Source organism: Cyprinodon variegatus, unplaced genomic scaffold (genome assembly GCF_000732505.1).
Source record: "Cyprinodon variegatus isolate N-32 unplaced genomic scaffold, C_variegatus-1.0 Scaffold159, whole genome shotgun sequence".
Taxonomy (NCBI): domain Eukaryota; kingdom Metazoa; phylum Chordata; class Actinopteri; order Cyprinodontiformes; family Cyprinodontidae; genus Cyprinodon; species Cyprinodon variegatus.
The window spans coordinates 530,844-546,732 of NW_015150612.1; the positions used below are offsets into that span (position 1 = coordinate 530,844).

The following is a 15,889-nucleotide window of genomic DNA, read 5'->3' on the forward strand; positions in this document are numbered from 1 at the left end:
CATCTATAAACAAGGGTGTTGATGGAAGCAGCACAGCTGATGTTTCTCTCCAGGATGACGTCACAGATTAACACTTATTGCTGTAACAGCAGGTACAGTAGGACAATACCACTAATTATTTTCTGATGCATCAAACCAGATTTGCAATAGATATAGTATTATAGACAACTTCAAAATATTTTAAAGGATAAAGCACTTTAAATTCTTGAGCAGGCTCAGACTGGGAACGATTTTCGGCCTGCATTTTTTCATCTGCACCGGCCCACTTATGGACCCACTCACACAAACTAGGTCTACAACTTAAGCCTGAGTGTTGTAAAAACACCAAAATAAAACAATACAATATAGAGGCAGACAGGCAGTTCTTCAAGAATGATTACATGAAAGCTCAGTGGTGTGCACGCATTCACTGCAAATCTTGGTGGCATGTGGGCAATGAAATGGAATAATGTAAACAGATGCAAAACCCCATCATGCACCGCAATGTATTTTTGCAAAATATTCAAACATAAATTCGTCAACTATAAGAGTAACATTGTAGCTTGGTTTAAAGAAAGCATTTAGTTTTATTATTATTTAGTTTGTTGCAAGGATTTTACCGTTGAAGAAATGGAAAATTACACCATATGCCAACCGTCACAAGGATGTGCATGACAAGGCAGGGCTTTATATACTCTATGCATCATTAGGATAGTTAAGATTGTATTATTTCTTGAGCTCCTTAAGTTACTGTCACAGTTAGGAGCTTCGGCCAGAGAGTAAGTGTTGGGGCCGGTATGATTTAAGGAGGGCCGGTCCTTGCATGCTGAAATTAAGACCGGCCCACTGGACAAACGACTGGTATCACAGATTACCGGTCCGAACCTGGGCTTATCTCTTGCTGCTTTATGCATTTTCTTTAAACAGATATTTCTGAGTGGTTCTTAGGATTTTTAAAGTGTCTTTTAATTTTTTTTAATGCTTTTCACCTTTTCAATGTCTGTTTTAGGGACAGATTTTACAACTAGAGTAACCAGGGACACCTTTAGAGAGAAAACAACGGCTAAATCTGGTAGATGACCAAAATGTAATATCAGAGATCCATTGACTGGATCCCTTTGGCTCTAGCTGTCTCAATTAAATAAACATTTAGAATAGTATTTAAACAACAGCAGCAATACATAAGCAACTCTAAGAAGGTTTTAATTGGAAACTCGGTATACAGTAGTTTATTTAATTAAGGAATGGTGTGTTTAAAGTGTGAGATCTGGAGATTTTTTTGTACCAAAAAAATTAGTATAAAATTTTAGTATGAAAATAGGAAATAACATACGAAAGACCTTTAGAGTCTGAAAAAAATTGATTGGAAACCCTTTAAAAGATTAGGAAAGTCTAGCTCCTTGTAGGGAAATAGCAATAAGTGTTTGTTTTCTTTTATAAAGGGGATATGGCTCCCTGCCCAGAGCTTCATTTTGTCGAGGAGCAGAATAAGCAATAACATCAGCAACCAAATGTTGCACCCAGAGGCTTGAAGGTCCAAGACTAAACAAGGCTTCTAACGTGGAATATGTGGAATTACTGTTGTGTTTTCATTGAATACTTTTTGATGGAGTAGAATCTCAAACTTACCTAGTCAGGTAATTTCTCACTTTTTGTTCACTATAGAAACTTGATTGGGGGAACACTGCCTCCAACCACTGATTCCTGTTATTATAAAAGCACAGGCTGCCTGTTTAAAGGTTTATAAAATGTAATTAATTCAGAGCAAAGTATTTTAAAAATCAGACATTTTTAAAGTGCCGGAGGTTTGCTTTGTTCTCAGACATCTTGGCTCCTCTCTTACCTGCTGTCCTCGTTAGGATCTGCCACTTTCAAATCTGGGTTATCTCACTCGAGTTAAAGAGCCATTTAAGAGTTTTTTAAGGTCTCTGGACCACATTGAATATATTAAACTAAGTTCAACACTGAACTGAATTCTTTAATTAAGATAGCGAAGGAAAAAAGGCAGAAACCTCTAACTCTATTTTTAAAACACATTACAGAGCATTTCAAAATTTTTGGGCATTACTGAAAACAGCATAAAACAAAACTGCTTTTTGACAATATTTTGTTCGTGATTCACAATAGTTGTGAAAAGTAACCCTAATGCTCAACCGATGTGCTTTAAATCCTGGAAGATTAGAGCCACTGCTCGGGGGTTCCTCCTGAAAGTATTGGGCCATAAGCCATGATAATAATTTTGGACACTGAGGACCAATGTCCATGTTTTATCTTAACCATGTTCATCAGGGTAGATGATGCAGGTTTGCTCCACAGTTGGCCATGAGGACTCTCTTCTCCAAGTACTGCAAACCCCTCTCTCTTTAAGAGAGTATAACAAGACACCCCCACAGGCATGCTGTCCTACCCCCCATGGTGCCTTGAGGACAAAGCAACCCATGTTGCTTGTCCACATGTCCTGGGACCAGAAAACTCCATACTGACCAGAGGCTGACATCAGAACCTAATTGCTGCAAAACAAACTCTGCAAAAAACAAACAAAAAAAAAAACTGTACCCATCTTCCACTATATAGTGAAAAACATCCACATTGAAAAAAACAAAAATTAAAACAGAGGTTGCATCCTGGAAGTCATGTGTAGACATGGTGGTGGTGGGCTCATGGTGGGGGGGTCTTTCCCTTTAATCACTGTGATTAGTGATTAAAGGTAAACACACTGTCTGCCCGAGTGGGGGCGGCGTTGGATAGTCACTGTGAGCTGGCATCCCACCATCATCACCCTCCTCACCTCACTAACAATTCAGATTGCATGGAAATCCTCAGGAAGTGTGTGACAGAGTGAGTGTGTGTGGGAGAAAAAAGGAAAGCAGAGGGAGAGCTGCATTCCTGGAGAGAGAGAGAGAGAGAGAGAGAGAGAGAGAGAAAGAAAGATCCCTGCCCCTTCCTCCTCCTCCTCTTCCTCTCCTGGACTCCCAGCCGGCGGCGACAGAGAGGGACACTGAACCAGATGCGACCGGCAGACCTGCAAGGTGAATCAGACGCTGGAAACAAGAGGAGCCGCTGCAGCGTTTCCCCTCAGAGACCCCTGTGGAGTTTCTCCCTGAGCGCACCGGCCGCTCCGGCTCAATCCAAGAAGAACAAAGTAAACTTTTCTCCAGTTTGGATCCTTGTTGCGCTCATGGCTCCGCTGCGGACACTCCGGGCCGGCCGGGCAGCGCTGCTCCTGGCGGGGCTCCTCCTGGGGCCCCTGTGGCCCCCCTGCGCCGCCAGCTGCCCGGAGAAAGAGCTGGAGGACAGGGAGGAGGAAGCCAACGTTGTCCTGACCGGAACCGTGGAAGAAATATACGACGTGAACCCGGTGCTGAACACCTATTACTGCAAGGTAAGAGTCTGAAACAGACACCTGCGCACCGGGAGCAGCCTCTCTGAGGCGCTTCCTGCAAAGCAAACACCTTCAGAAAGTTACCTGCGCTTATATGTTCCCTTCAGGAATAAATACGAGTCATGCATTTTATTTTATTTTATTCCCTCCCACCAATTATACAGCTGAGGCAGGTCTAACCGAGCATGTAACCATTCAATCACTCTGCAACAGGAAGCTGCATGCAGCCTTAACACCCACTCTCATTACTGCCTGGGAAGATTCAACCTTTTTTCCTGTAGCTGCAGGGATCATGTTTTAAAGTCCTGATCTATTTTATGATACTGCACCACAGAGCTGTGGCGTTCTAGGAAGGAGATGTGGTGAAAGTTCACTCTGTGAGCACACAGACTAGAATTAGGGAAAAAGTTGCAGATTTACTATTCAAGCATACAGAAGAGGATTAGGGCGACTAAAAAATAAAATAAAAAGTTGAATGATTTTTACATTTTATCTCACTACAATATGACAAAAAAGTTAGAATTCTGGCTTTTTTCTCAGATTTCTGACAAATTTCTAAATTTGGTTTTGCTGCTTTCGAAGGAGGATATTCACTGAAAACATCCAAATCAATCAATCCACATTTTTCTGGATGGATGAATGAAACTAAAACTGTGTGCATAACAGGGAGGCATGATAAATTGCTTTTGGCATCGGAATCGGCAGATATTTGTCCTTTTTTATATATTAATGTCTAACTACCTATAAATATCAGTGTATTATGGTTTATTTTGTGTTATACTATAAGGACCTGGCTGAGTTAGGTTGAGGGAATAGTGCTCAGATAGTTATGCCAAAAACTTTCAGCTCCAGTCAGGCATTTCTGCTCTGCAGGGGTAAATATATAGCAGAAGTCATTCCAAAAACAATCCACTAGATTTGGCTTCCAAATTTGAAGAAGTTTTGCGGCCCATCCAGGTAACTTTTCAAATTCGAAATGTCAGGAATAGTGTTGCGTTCAAAGTTTTATATTATAGCCCAACAAAGCCTTGGTTTTGTTTTGTTGGGCTACTGTATAAAGCCTCAAACCCAACGCTATTCCTGAAATTTTGCATTGAAAAAGCTCCTGGATGGGAAGCAAAATGTCCTCAAACTTGGACACCACTCTGTAAAAACATTCTGAGAATTAGTAAAAATTTCTTAAAATAAGTGTATTTTCCTGAATGACTATGCCCTGGATGATGGAGAACCTTCGCTGGCGTATAGTACAGTAGAAGTGATGTAAAGAACAGATCAGTGGTGCGTTTGGAAAAGTGAAGGCTGGTTTTGAGTGGTTTAGATCCGACAGAGAAGCTGGATAAGTTATAGCAGGTTCTGGTAGAGATGTGAGAATGCAAAGCGTACTGCAGATGGTTCCCAGTGGAAACTCAGCCAAAAGGGGGTCTGAGGGCCCACAACCCTCTACCATTGCCCTTCCCTGGCACCAGGATGCACTACAGGAGGTGGTGCGATTATTAGGGTCAATGGTCTGTTGGGACCCTTACATGTTGTCATCTTTCTGGATGCTGTATACAGTGATAGACCTTCCTTAGAATATTTGCCACCATGTGCAATATTTCATAGAAACCAATCCCTGATGTCTGTGGGGAGATTTCAATTGCAATTTCAAGATGGGAAACTTTCCTTGAGAAGAAATGGTAGGAAATGGGAATACTGGAGGCTGAAACTTTTCTGGTGATTGTATAGTTTGGGAATAGAGGTATGTTATGACTAATATAAGCTAATTTTCCTCCAGTACACTTAAGTATACTATCCTGTTCCTCAGTTATAAGCATGAAGGAGGACGCTTTCTGCATTTACTGTGCATCGTGTATGGAGAGGATTGCAAGAAGCTGAAGCCCAAGATCTCGTTTCATTCTCTGCCCTCCTTATAGTTCAGCAAGGTTGATTATATTATTCAATTCAATTTAAATATCATATAGCTGTCTGGGTATGATAAATCTAAATGCTTCTGTTTGTTTTGATATTTTACTAAGGTCTGGTTTGACTTGGTAGCAAAATTGGGACTAACACACTATCATGCAGGTGGTCATAATGTTATGCCTGATTGGTGTAATTCATTAATCATTACATCTAATCTATACCAGTAGCCATTAGTTTGTCCTTTATTTCTTGGCTTTGCGTGATCTATTGAAACTCCAATCTGATGGCCCTGCAGAGGATAGGGAGGGGAGCTGGAAAACTCCCAGACTTTTATCCAGGATCGGTCTTTCGGAAGCAGCTGCAGGAAAACATTGCTGAAAATAGTTTATGAACCTTTTTAACCAACATCAGAAAGAAAACCCACAGGGAAACGGACAGTTGAACCTTCTAAGATTTGGAATAATTATTTTAGATTTAATGCTTGCTATTTCCTCTGTTAGGTTTAAGCATCAAAGCAGTCAAAGTCCTTCTGATTGAGCATCTTTTTTCTGCACTCACTAAATGTTAGATTACAAATACAGCTGCCAATAGTTGCTTCTAGGTGATTATTGCACAGATTAATGTTGCAATTAGGACACTCATCTGGAGGATTTTATATTCATAGTCAAAATACTGGAGCATCAAAAGCAGAATGATTTCGTAGATCGCTGAGCATGTATGATGTCTCGTCGTCATGGAAATGACGTTGCATTTATTCGAATCTTCAAAGATACAAGCTTTTATTTAGGAAGGACCCCCAGACTCCGCATTAATCTGACTAATCTTCTGCTTCTAACTTTTTAGTCATGGCCCACTCCTGGCTGGCAACCCTGACCCCTCTGCCAAATGCTGAAATGAGACAAGATGGCCAATATGTAACACAATAATGCATTTGCTGAGATATACTGGATCTGGCTCAAATTCTATTACTTATTTAAAAAACTAAGCGACCTACAATTCTGATTGTATTAAAGTTTTACTTCACTTTGAAAACTCTAAATCATGTCACAGACTCTGCATCACACTAACAACACCAAACCAAAACACGGCATCATTGCACCATATATATTAAATGCTCTGAACTTCCATATCAATGCATTTTTTGCACCATGTTTTTTCCCACACTGTTTACATTTGATCACTGCTGCACTTTAAGGAATGGAAATGTCATAAAAGCTGTACAAAACGAAATTTCCTTTTGTATACACTCTGTGTATACAAAATTACAATAAAATGTTAACTTTGTTTATGTAAATGCTTTGCTGGGTGCATCTGAAAAGGGTTCCTAACCCAGCAAGATGGCACCTATTCTGATGTCAAAAAGCAGACCAATCCGAAGCATGTAGAGAGGTTAGAACGGTTCAAAATATCGTGATTATTCTGAAGGCCTTAGTGAGCAGAAAGCTGCTAACACCTCCAGAGGGTAGATGCATCAATAGTGGCTCAACCTGGACTAGAAGCAACAAAATCACATGATTAAGTTTTCTCTGAGAGTCAAATCTTCTAAACAATCTCTGCTTAATCTGCAGTAAAATGAGCTTAAATGTTTGCAGTGGATTATCAGCCACTTATGTTTACAGTTTTTCTTGATGAAAATCTAGCTGTTTCTCTGTTATTATGATAACATTTGCTGTTGAATATCGTAAAAAATTACTTTGGATAGTTTAGGAACCGATTTGCACTGAAGGGTGGGACCAAAAGTCAATAGGTACCAGAACCAGTTCTGGGTCAATCTTCACTGCACTAAAAGAAACATAATGAATCAAAGCATCCGTTTTCTCCAGACAAAGACAAACTAGATATTTCTAAAGCCCTTTCTCATAAATAAACATATTTTTAAACATTTCTTAATTAAAGGTATAGTGGATGTTCTTTTGGAGGAACATCTTATCCATTGCAACACTCTTGCACACTTAGTATTTATGTATCCTAATAGTTTTGGTTTCCGCTAGCTTCAGAAGAGGAAGACCTCAGAAGAAAACAATATAGACAAGAGTGCATTTAGAATATCTTTCGGAGGAGGAGGGATCATCTACAAATAAGAACATTTTGGTATTTTTTTACCGTTATTTTTGGTCCAATTTTCTGGCACTCTACTTTTACCAATAATTGCACAATATTAATAAATACATCTACTAATACCCACATTAAATGGGATTAGTTGTTAATTATGTCTTATTACATAAAAGATTCCTAGATGACTTGCAAATACACATCATTTTCTCTTCTTTTCCATAAAAGACAAAATATTTCTGTATTTTGAAAGTGTATGGATTCTTTAATTATTACTTTTAATGTTAGTTTATTCATGTGAATAATGAAATACTGTATTTCTTGTCAGTTTATTGCTAATATGCAAGCTATTAAAATGTACAAATAGTTGGATCATTCTGCTTTATAGTATCACAGTTGCCACCCTCTGGTTAAGAGTGGAACTTCTTCACATGGGGTCACCCTGAGCCCCCCATATAGCTCCGCCCCTGCAGCTTTTATCTCACTGCTAAGCTACTGTGTCATTAAAAATGCAATGAAAATGCAGTGTTCTCACTCGTTTATTCAGCTCACTTTGCTCTGGATGCTTTTCAGCGTATTTAAACTTGACAGCAATGATTTTAGAGTCAGAATAAATATTGTTCATTTGTCAAGAATAAACCTTTATTTAGATCATAGATGTGTTGTGATCTAAATAAATAAATGCAGCATTAAAATAACAGCAATCCGCAGGTGGCAGCATTATGGTCTGGGATTATCTTTGTCAGATAGAAATAAACAAATTATTCATCCTTATAAACATAAGGAAGTGTTATTGAATGGAAGTTAAACTTTTGGAGTGGTTTTATCAAAGTCTATAAGTCAATCAGATGAAAACATTGGTGGAGTCAGATGCTGTGGAAAAAGACACATTTTGGTAGACAGATTAAAGGTGTTGCCAGTTCTGCAACATTGTTATATAATTGCGTTTAAAAACTAGTTATTATCAGTTTTATAAAATTCCCTAAGTTATGTGACTGTCTCAGTTTTTATCTGTTTCTTTTTTGTTTTTTAAGGTCAGAGTGTGGCGTTACTTAAAAGGGAAGTCGACCATCAGCCAGGAGTTCCTTCGCGACGGAGGCAACAAAGTGAAGATCGGCGGGTTTGGGAATTCTCTCATCTGTGACAACCAGGTGGCCACCGGCGACACTCGCATATTTTTTCTCAACATCGACCAGAAGAACGAGCTGATGCTCAACTCAAGCTTGATGAGGATTACGCTTCGCAACCTGGAGGAAGTGGAACACTGCGTCGATGGTAAGGAACCACATGGACCATGATGCTTGAGTTTCGCTCAAAGTTAATCTAATAAAACCACCAGAGTCATTTAAGACTTCTCGTTGATAAAAGCTTAATTTTAAACCTTTTCTGCTGCCTTTTTTCTCATGTCAGCATCTGATTTCCACCGTGTTGCTGGATTTTAGGAGTTTTGAGTTCATGCAAAGTGTTTTTGTTGTTGTTCTTAACCAAGCTTCTGGATATGAAGTATTGCAGTGCTTTCATGTTTTTGCAGTTCTTTTTTATGGTTGAGGACTAACATACCAGGCTCTTGTGAGTCAAACTGTAGCCCTAGTTAATAAATTTCAGCGCTGACTGAAGGGCTGGTTATATTCCTGCAGAAGTGTGTCGCAGTGTTGCAGACATTGTTGATTTATGCCCAATATTGAAGCGTGGCCTGGGCTATGTTATTCCACGGCACAACGCAAGAAAGTCAATCAAGAATTAGCTGTGGGTCTAGATACGGCCTATACGGTGAGGAAGTGGGGCCAAGTTTGTGCGACAACAGAGGGACACGAGGATGAAAAAGAGTGGGGATCAAGTAGGGGTGTAAATCACACCCACCATGGCCTTTCGATTTAGTATCAATTTCCTTACCCAACGATTCCATTATTTTCGATACTGAAGAATAAACCAAGATACAGTACGATACGATTCGATTAACTGGTAACTTTTTTTTTACTTTATGGGCTAGACAATGTTTCACATTTGAAATAAATCAATGAAAGCTGTAATATCTTTATGCATTTTATTTGAGAAGCAACAGCAAATAACAGAAGTAGCAAAGTTGTACTCCACCTAGGCCTATGAAAACCTTATTCACTGAAAAATAATAATGCCACTGTGATTCTGAAAGGCCTTGCATCAAAAAATACTGCAAGAGGAAAAAGGGTCGTATCTAAAAGAAGCGAGGTAGGAGGGAAAAATAGGTTTAGCGCCACCGCAGCACTGGAGTCAGAATTACGTCCTGGAGCAAATGAATAATAGACCGGAGGGACAAAAAAACATGAATTGATACTCTTGCGGACGTGTCGATGCATCGGATCGTCGGCTGTTGGTTCGATGCATCGCTAAAAAACGATTATTATTTACACCCCTAGGATCCAGGTGGAAAAAGGGTCCCAGCGTTCTGGTCTGAGTCGTTTTCCACCATGGCGGTCATAAAAACAAAATAAACCCGGTAAGGTACCAAACAGGAAATACGCATAGTGTAGAGCGGATGTAGATTTGACCAATCAGAGGCCTCCTGTCTGCAGCTCTGTCTGCGATCACCTGCAATTTTAGAGAGGTGCACCAGAGTGTAGGCGGAAGGTACGGGGGGCACATTTACGTTCACTGCGACACACGCAGACGGCCTGGTTTCTGAGTATAAATCAGCCTTGAGTCTCCCAGACTGTAGCGGGATGTGTGCCCGTACAGGCCTGCGCTGAACCTGCTGCTGTTCAACTGTTTTCCGATGCTTGACAAGCTTTGCTTTTGCTCTGCGTTCGGATGTAACTTACAGACCCCACACCGAGGGGGTGGAGGGAGGTGCAGAGTACAAATCCCTTCCCCGGTTCTGGAAAGCGGAACGTTCCAAAAGATGGAGCTTGTTTGCAGTGTTAAGTTGCATTTGGCACACACTTAAAACTTTCTTCTGGTGGTCTGTCCAGGCATGAAGCACTGCTTGGCTAACCTTTTTATTCAGTCTCCTTTTTCTTCTTCTTCTATTTTTTTTATCCATCAAACTCCTGCAGGGGAAAAGGGAGATTTTTTGGCTTCACGAAACTGTCGAAAATGTACTCTTTCTGTTTTGAGGTTTTGTATCCCAAAAGAGTTTTGCTTTGCATAGCCTGATTGGCTCATATCATTTTTCAGTCGAAGGATTACTGGCAGAGGAACATTTTAAAGAGTAATCAAACACTGTTTATGTTAAAATGTGGAAAAGATTGAATCTGTTCTATGGAGCTTCTCATGCACAGATGATCAAATCAGTCATATCTATGGACTACTCTCATCCCCGTCCCCTTTTATACATCTTCTGGCTTCTGTTGTTTTTAGAATGAAACCAGCCCTGATAATTAGCTCCACTGCCTTCATCCAGAGGAGAATGAGCTTTCAGGCTTGTTCAAGTGAAGAGTTTTAATTAAGGGAGTCAAGTCAGATCCCATCCGTTCCATGCAGGCACTAACCCCGGAGACTGTGGGAAGTGCGCTCAGCGGGACAAGACTCTACCTGCCGCAGTGCTCATTGCTACCCTCCTCTGCTTCTGTCCTCATTCTTGACATTTTCGATAGCTAGGATAGACTCAGGAATGCCTGGCAGAGTATAGGTGGGGAGGTGCATTGTCTGAGGTGGAAGAAAAAAAGGCTTTGTGGGAGCGTTACTGCTGCTGAAAGCCTCTCAGGGGTGAAGATGAGTGATGTAAAGTTTCAAAAAAGAAGGATCTTTATTTTTACACATGAATTCACGGAGTTTGAGAGATGTTTGTTTTGGAGGGGAATATTTGTTAGTTTGGGTCAGGGGTGCATGAAGATAATTGCCTTCAGGGATCATGTTTTAGATCTTGTTTTTTTGTACTTGGCGGGAGCTTTATGGTCACTCAGTCTGCATGCGGGTTCTCTGTTTTACACCGATGTTTACTCTTTAAACAAGTGTTTACAAGACTTTACTACACACTCAGCTTTACGTGTCATAATGTAGGAGAATATGTTAACTATTTCTGGGAACCACCTTTTTAGCTGCCACTATCAAGATTATGAGGATATAGATGTCTTTCCTGTGTATCTACATTAGGCCATTTTTATGTGCTAGAAAGACTTGTAAACATAAAATAATGCAACTCTTTTAGTCTATGCTCTAAGCATAGATTGTATACGAAAGAGTCCGCGGGCTTGAAGCGGACTTCACACAGACCAGTGCGTGCAAAGCAAAAATTTTGTCTACCGTCTTACAGTGGGAAAAAAACCAAACACCTTTTAAGTTCATGTAGGTCCTTAAAGGTATAGCCGAGGATGTTCTCTTTCCGGGTGATATCCGCATTTTCACCTACCTAAGGGGAGTCTGACCTTGTGGAAAAGTTGCAAATGTTCTTTTGGAAAGTAAGCTTGTATGAGTGATGCAAACAGAAAATTTGAAACGGAGCGTGCACGAGGAGAAATGGGCTCGTGCACGCTCTCGCAAGCGTTTAAAAGGCGTTCCCTCTCAGGAGCGGGTAAAGAGTTGTGCATGTGCACAAATGCATTTTTTTGGGTGGAGAGGGTGGGTCTTTTTTAAAATTCACAAAAATCCTTCACTATACCTTTAAGATCAGTACTCTAAAATATCTTAATCTGCAGATATACTGTAGCTGTGCATCATTTCATTAAATACATCCATGGGAGGCAAAATGAATGAAATTTCTTTCTTCTTTGTTCGATTCGGAGTTTTCAGATTCAGAACTAGGACTCCTTTTAGAAACTCTCCCCAAGCTATTTTTTTTAGGGTGGATGATCTTCCTGGGTCCAACAGATAAAAACATTTTTTTTTTCAATGTACTTATTGACATTTTCATTCCAATTTGTCATCAACAAAGAAAGAAGGTGGAAGAGAGGAAGCAGTGTTGATGGAGACGTGTTGAGCGCACAGGGAGATGGTATCTGTCTTGCTCTGTTTATCAGCCGCTTTTGTTTCAGCTCTTGATAACTTGATGTCAAAGTCTTTCCCTCGGGGGCCCTGAAGGAGAACAGCAACAAAGCACTGTTTCTTCCTCCAGCCTTGATCCCTCCTCCTCTTCTCTTCTTTTTTTTGTATCTCAGGCTATTTTTTTAGGGGGATTGACGAGCCTCTGCAGAGTCATGCCACAGCTGCATCAGAGATCATTCCTCAGTCCCTTTTTGTGTTGATCTGGAGTGACTCTGGTGCAGCAGAACGCTGGCTGGAACAGCGGCGCACCGGTTGGCTGGTAATGGGGTTAACCGGGCTTCTTGAGAACATGATGGGGGTTCTGATTTAGCAGCAGGCGGTCTTGCTTAATGATGGGTGAGCAGACAGAACAGTGGAATGCTTCACGGGGTGGGTGGGATGTGGGATGACTGTTTGAGCCCCCCCTCCCACCTCCTCCTGCTCCATTGCTTTTTTCAATGAATGAGCCGTGGCCTTGTGGAGTACTTTGAGATCCTTTTTTTTCCCCCCCTCTGTTTGTCAAAGGAGGAGGCATGGAATTCCTAACCTGCCTCCCCCCTCACCTTCTTGATATGTGAGGAGATAATGATAGAATGATAACAAACTGGTTAGGTTTAGGATTAGGGTTAGATTGTCCCTGAAATCTTGCAAAACAAACCTGCAAGTTTGCTACGACTCCATTTGAGATTTGCTGCAGGGTTCAGGTTCAAATGAACGTGTCTCTGCTGCATGTTGATGAGTTTTTATTTCCTGCACGGTGTTCAGCCGCTGCTGTAAACCGCTCTGGGAGAACCTGCTGCGTGTTTGCTGCCTTATAATTAAAATATTAAGCCGGGCTGCCACCTGCTCATAGTTTAATCTTACAGGGAAATTCTGCAGATAGATTAAATCTTTACCGCTGCGCCGTGAAACTCGACAACCCCCTAATTTCCCAGGTAGGGAAACATATAGCTTTTCGGGGTAATTCCAGAAGGGTGGGGTGGTGTGGGGGGGCTAGATGGATTTTATTTTATTGTGCCTCTGGAGAACGTGTGATCACACTATAGGGCCGCGCCCAGATGACTGAAGCAAAGCACCGGGGTCTTTATCCACTCCATGTCTGCACAAGCAGCCTTTTGTCTTCGGGGAGTCATGGGAAGTCCAAAAGAGTGACTTTAAGGATTTCGATTTTTCTCAGCCTCTTTGAACGGATTAAGGCTGCAGAGTTCATTCACTTGCTGGAGCTCCTTTATTTAAAGGTGTATCCTCTATAAAATCTGAATATCCTCTTTGGATTATGTCATTTTTTTAAATGCAGTGAAAGTGAAAAGAGCTGGACAGCTCTAAAGAAACGAGACCCGTTTGCCAGCTGACCCCGAGTCTCCCGCGTTATTGCTGATTTTTTTTAATTTTAATTAAAACTTTGGAGTGCTGATCCCACTTGGCATGGCGATAAAGAACTCCGGTATGAGAAAGCCATGAAAGATGGAAGGCAGGAATGGACCACTTAACCGCAGTCTGCTCACCTTGGCTTATATCCCAGCCAGGATCAAGAGTGTATCTCTCTGCAGCAGATAAGAATCAGCGATGGTATTGATAGCGCAGTACACTCTAAGCATGTTAGCATCTCTCATGTAACAACATGCCTGTTATTATATGCTCAGGGAGTGTGAACAGTAACATGCACTTTAAAATGAAATACATCCATACGAATCAGATGCTAAATTACTTTCTGGTTTTTCTTTTATTTTCGCCAAAAGAAGTGATTATTTCTTGATTGGAAATAATCAGATTTACAAAATGCAACAGTACATGTAGAGAAGCACTGGTTTACTAAGCAGGGGTTTAATTACAGCACCAAAAGTCTGGAAAAGTTGGGAATTTATGCGTTTTCCTAGTTTGGAAGTTTAGAAAAACAAGAGTATTGAAAAAATCTTTTATTTTCATACTTAATCAACAGTCTCATCATCATCTAAGCAGTCCGTCTGTCTGTCTGTCTGTTTGTTTTGAAACTTTGTCGTCAGCTTTAAAACAGACCAAAATTTGAAGATTTGACTCCAGAAAAGTTAATTTAACCCTTTAAAGCCCGATCCAAGAAATAAACAAAACAGAAAATTACTTTTTTTTGGTTTGAATTCCTTATTTGCCCTTTTAACAAAATATGTAAAAAGAAAAAACAGAAATCCATTTTTGATATTAATGATTTATTTCTATGCGATAAGTCAAGATTATTTTTTGTGTAGTCTTCTACTGACTGTTATCAGGTATATCTGAATGTGTACAATAGGATTTTGAGCAAAGTTTTTACCATTAAATTATGCAAAAGGTGTCAGATGCAAAACATTTCAGATGCAAAACATTTCAGAAACCATATGTATCAAATACGATACATTTGGCATTATAGGGTTAAATATGAAGAATTCAAAGGACTCACGACGATCTTACCTTACTTTAAGCATAGTGTTTTTACCTTGATCTCTTTTTCTTTTTGCTTTTTTCCCTTAAGCTCAAGAGCCCACACTTGTTTTGGCATCTCTAGTTGAAGTTCCGAAATTACTAGATTTTCATGCATTAACAACTAATTAAATATTATCTATTAAAAAATTATTTTGCCTCGACTCTGCAGAGCCTACTAATGCTATTTCTTTGTATTTAAGCAGTTGGAGAACTTTGATGTCAATATATGAACAAAGAGCTGCTTTTTGATCAAGTAAAGAATGAAAAATAACAACAGATTAAGATGGGAGTCGAACAAGCGGGACTGTTTGAAGAGGTACGATTTAGTGGTGTCAAAGTCGCAGTTAAGCTTTCCTTCAGTTTAGGTCAGGAAATTAAAAAGTGACACCGGGGGTCCTGAGCTGGGCTTTGGATGTACGCTGACCTGTAAACATCCCTCCTCTATCCTCGACATAAAGAGCTTGGAGAGGCTCAGAGGCCTGCCTGAGAACTGGGCTCTCTCCAGGGATCTGGATCTGTGACAAAATTCCTGATAGCGAGGCTGCAGTTCTGGAACAGGGCAGCTGCTGTAGCAAGTGCAGCTACTTGCTGCATAACGACAGAAATATAAGGTTTAAAGAAAGGGTTTTGGAGGAGACACCGGAGCTAGAGAGGGTGTGTTTGCTGGGCTGGGATGTGATTTGTATTTAGGTCAGCTCAGCTGTTACCCCACAGCCGCTCAGATCAAGAGGAAAAAAAGGCAGAACACTTCTATTTGTCTTCTAGAAGTTTGTTTTTGTTGTTAAATACATGAGGGACATCTTTCAAAAATGTTTCCCACAGAAAGAGTTTACAAAACTTTAACTCTGACATCAAATTTAGCAAAATATATGTATGAGTGAACACTTTTTCCCAAGTTATATGTTTGACTTGCACTGACCTGATGTTTTTAATGGAGGGTGTCTCTACCAGCTTTGCACATAAAGCTACAGACATTTTTGCCTCCTGTTTTCGGCAAAACAGCTCATGCCCAGTCAGATTAAACAGATCACCATCTGTAAACTCGTTTGACCTTGATCTAAATCTACTTTTCGTAGGTTTGGCTGACTGTTTTGGTTCTTGGTTTTGCTGGCAGATAACTTCTAGTCCCTGGCCTCAGGTTTCCCACTAGTATCACACCTTAACCCCTTGAACCCTACGGACCCACCGGCGGGTCCAGCT

At 40.5% G+C, this 15,889-nt stretch overlaps 1 protein-coding gene across 2 annotated transcripts in view; it reads left to right on the forward strand.

The window, feature by feature from the left end:
- Positions 1 to 2,879: 2,879 nt before the first annotated feature.
- Positions 2,880 to 15,889, forward strand: part of LOC107086719 (agrin-like) — a 163,207-nt gene continuing 150,197 nt past the window's right edge. The window contains exons 1-2 of one of the 2 annotated variants that reach the window (XM_015377843.1): positions 2,880 to 3,361; positions 8,350 to 8,590. In XM_015377843.1, coding sequence (XP_015233329.1) covers positions 2,987 to 3,361; positions 8,350 to 8,590 — 616 coding nt within the window. In that variant the 5' untranslated portion in view covers positions 2,880 to 2,986. The remainder of the gene's footprint in view (positions 3,362 to 8,349; positions 8,591 to 15,889) is intronic. The other variant, XM_015377844.1, reaches the window with a different exon arrangement.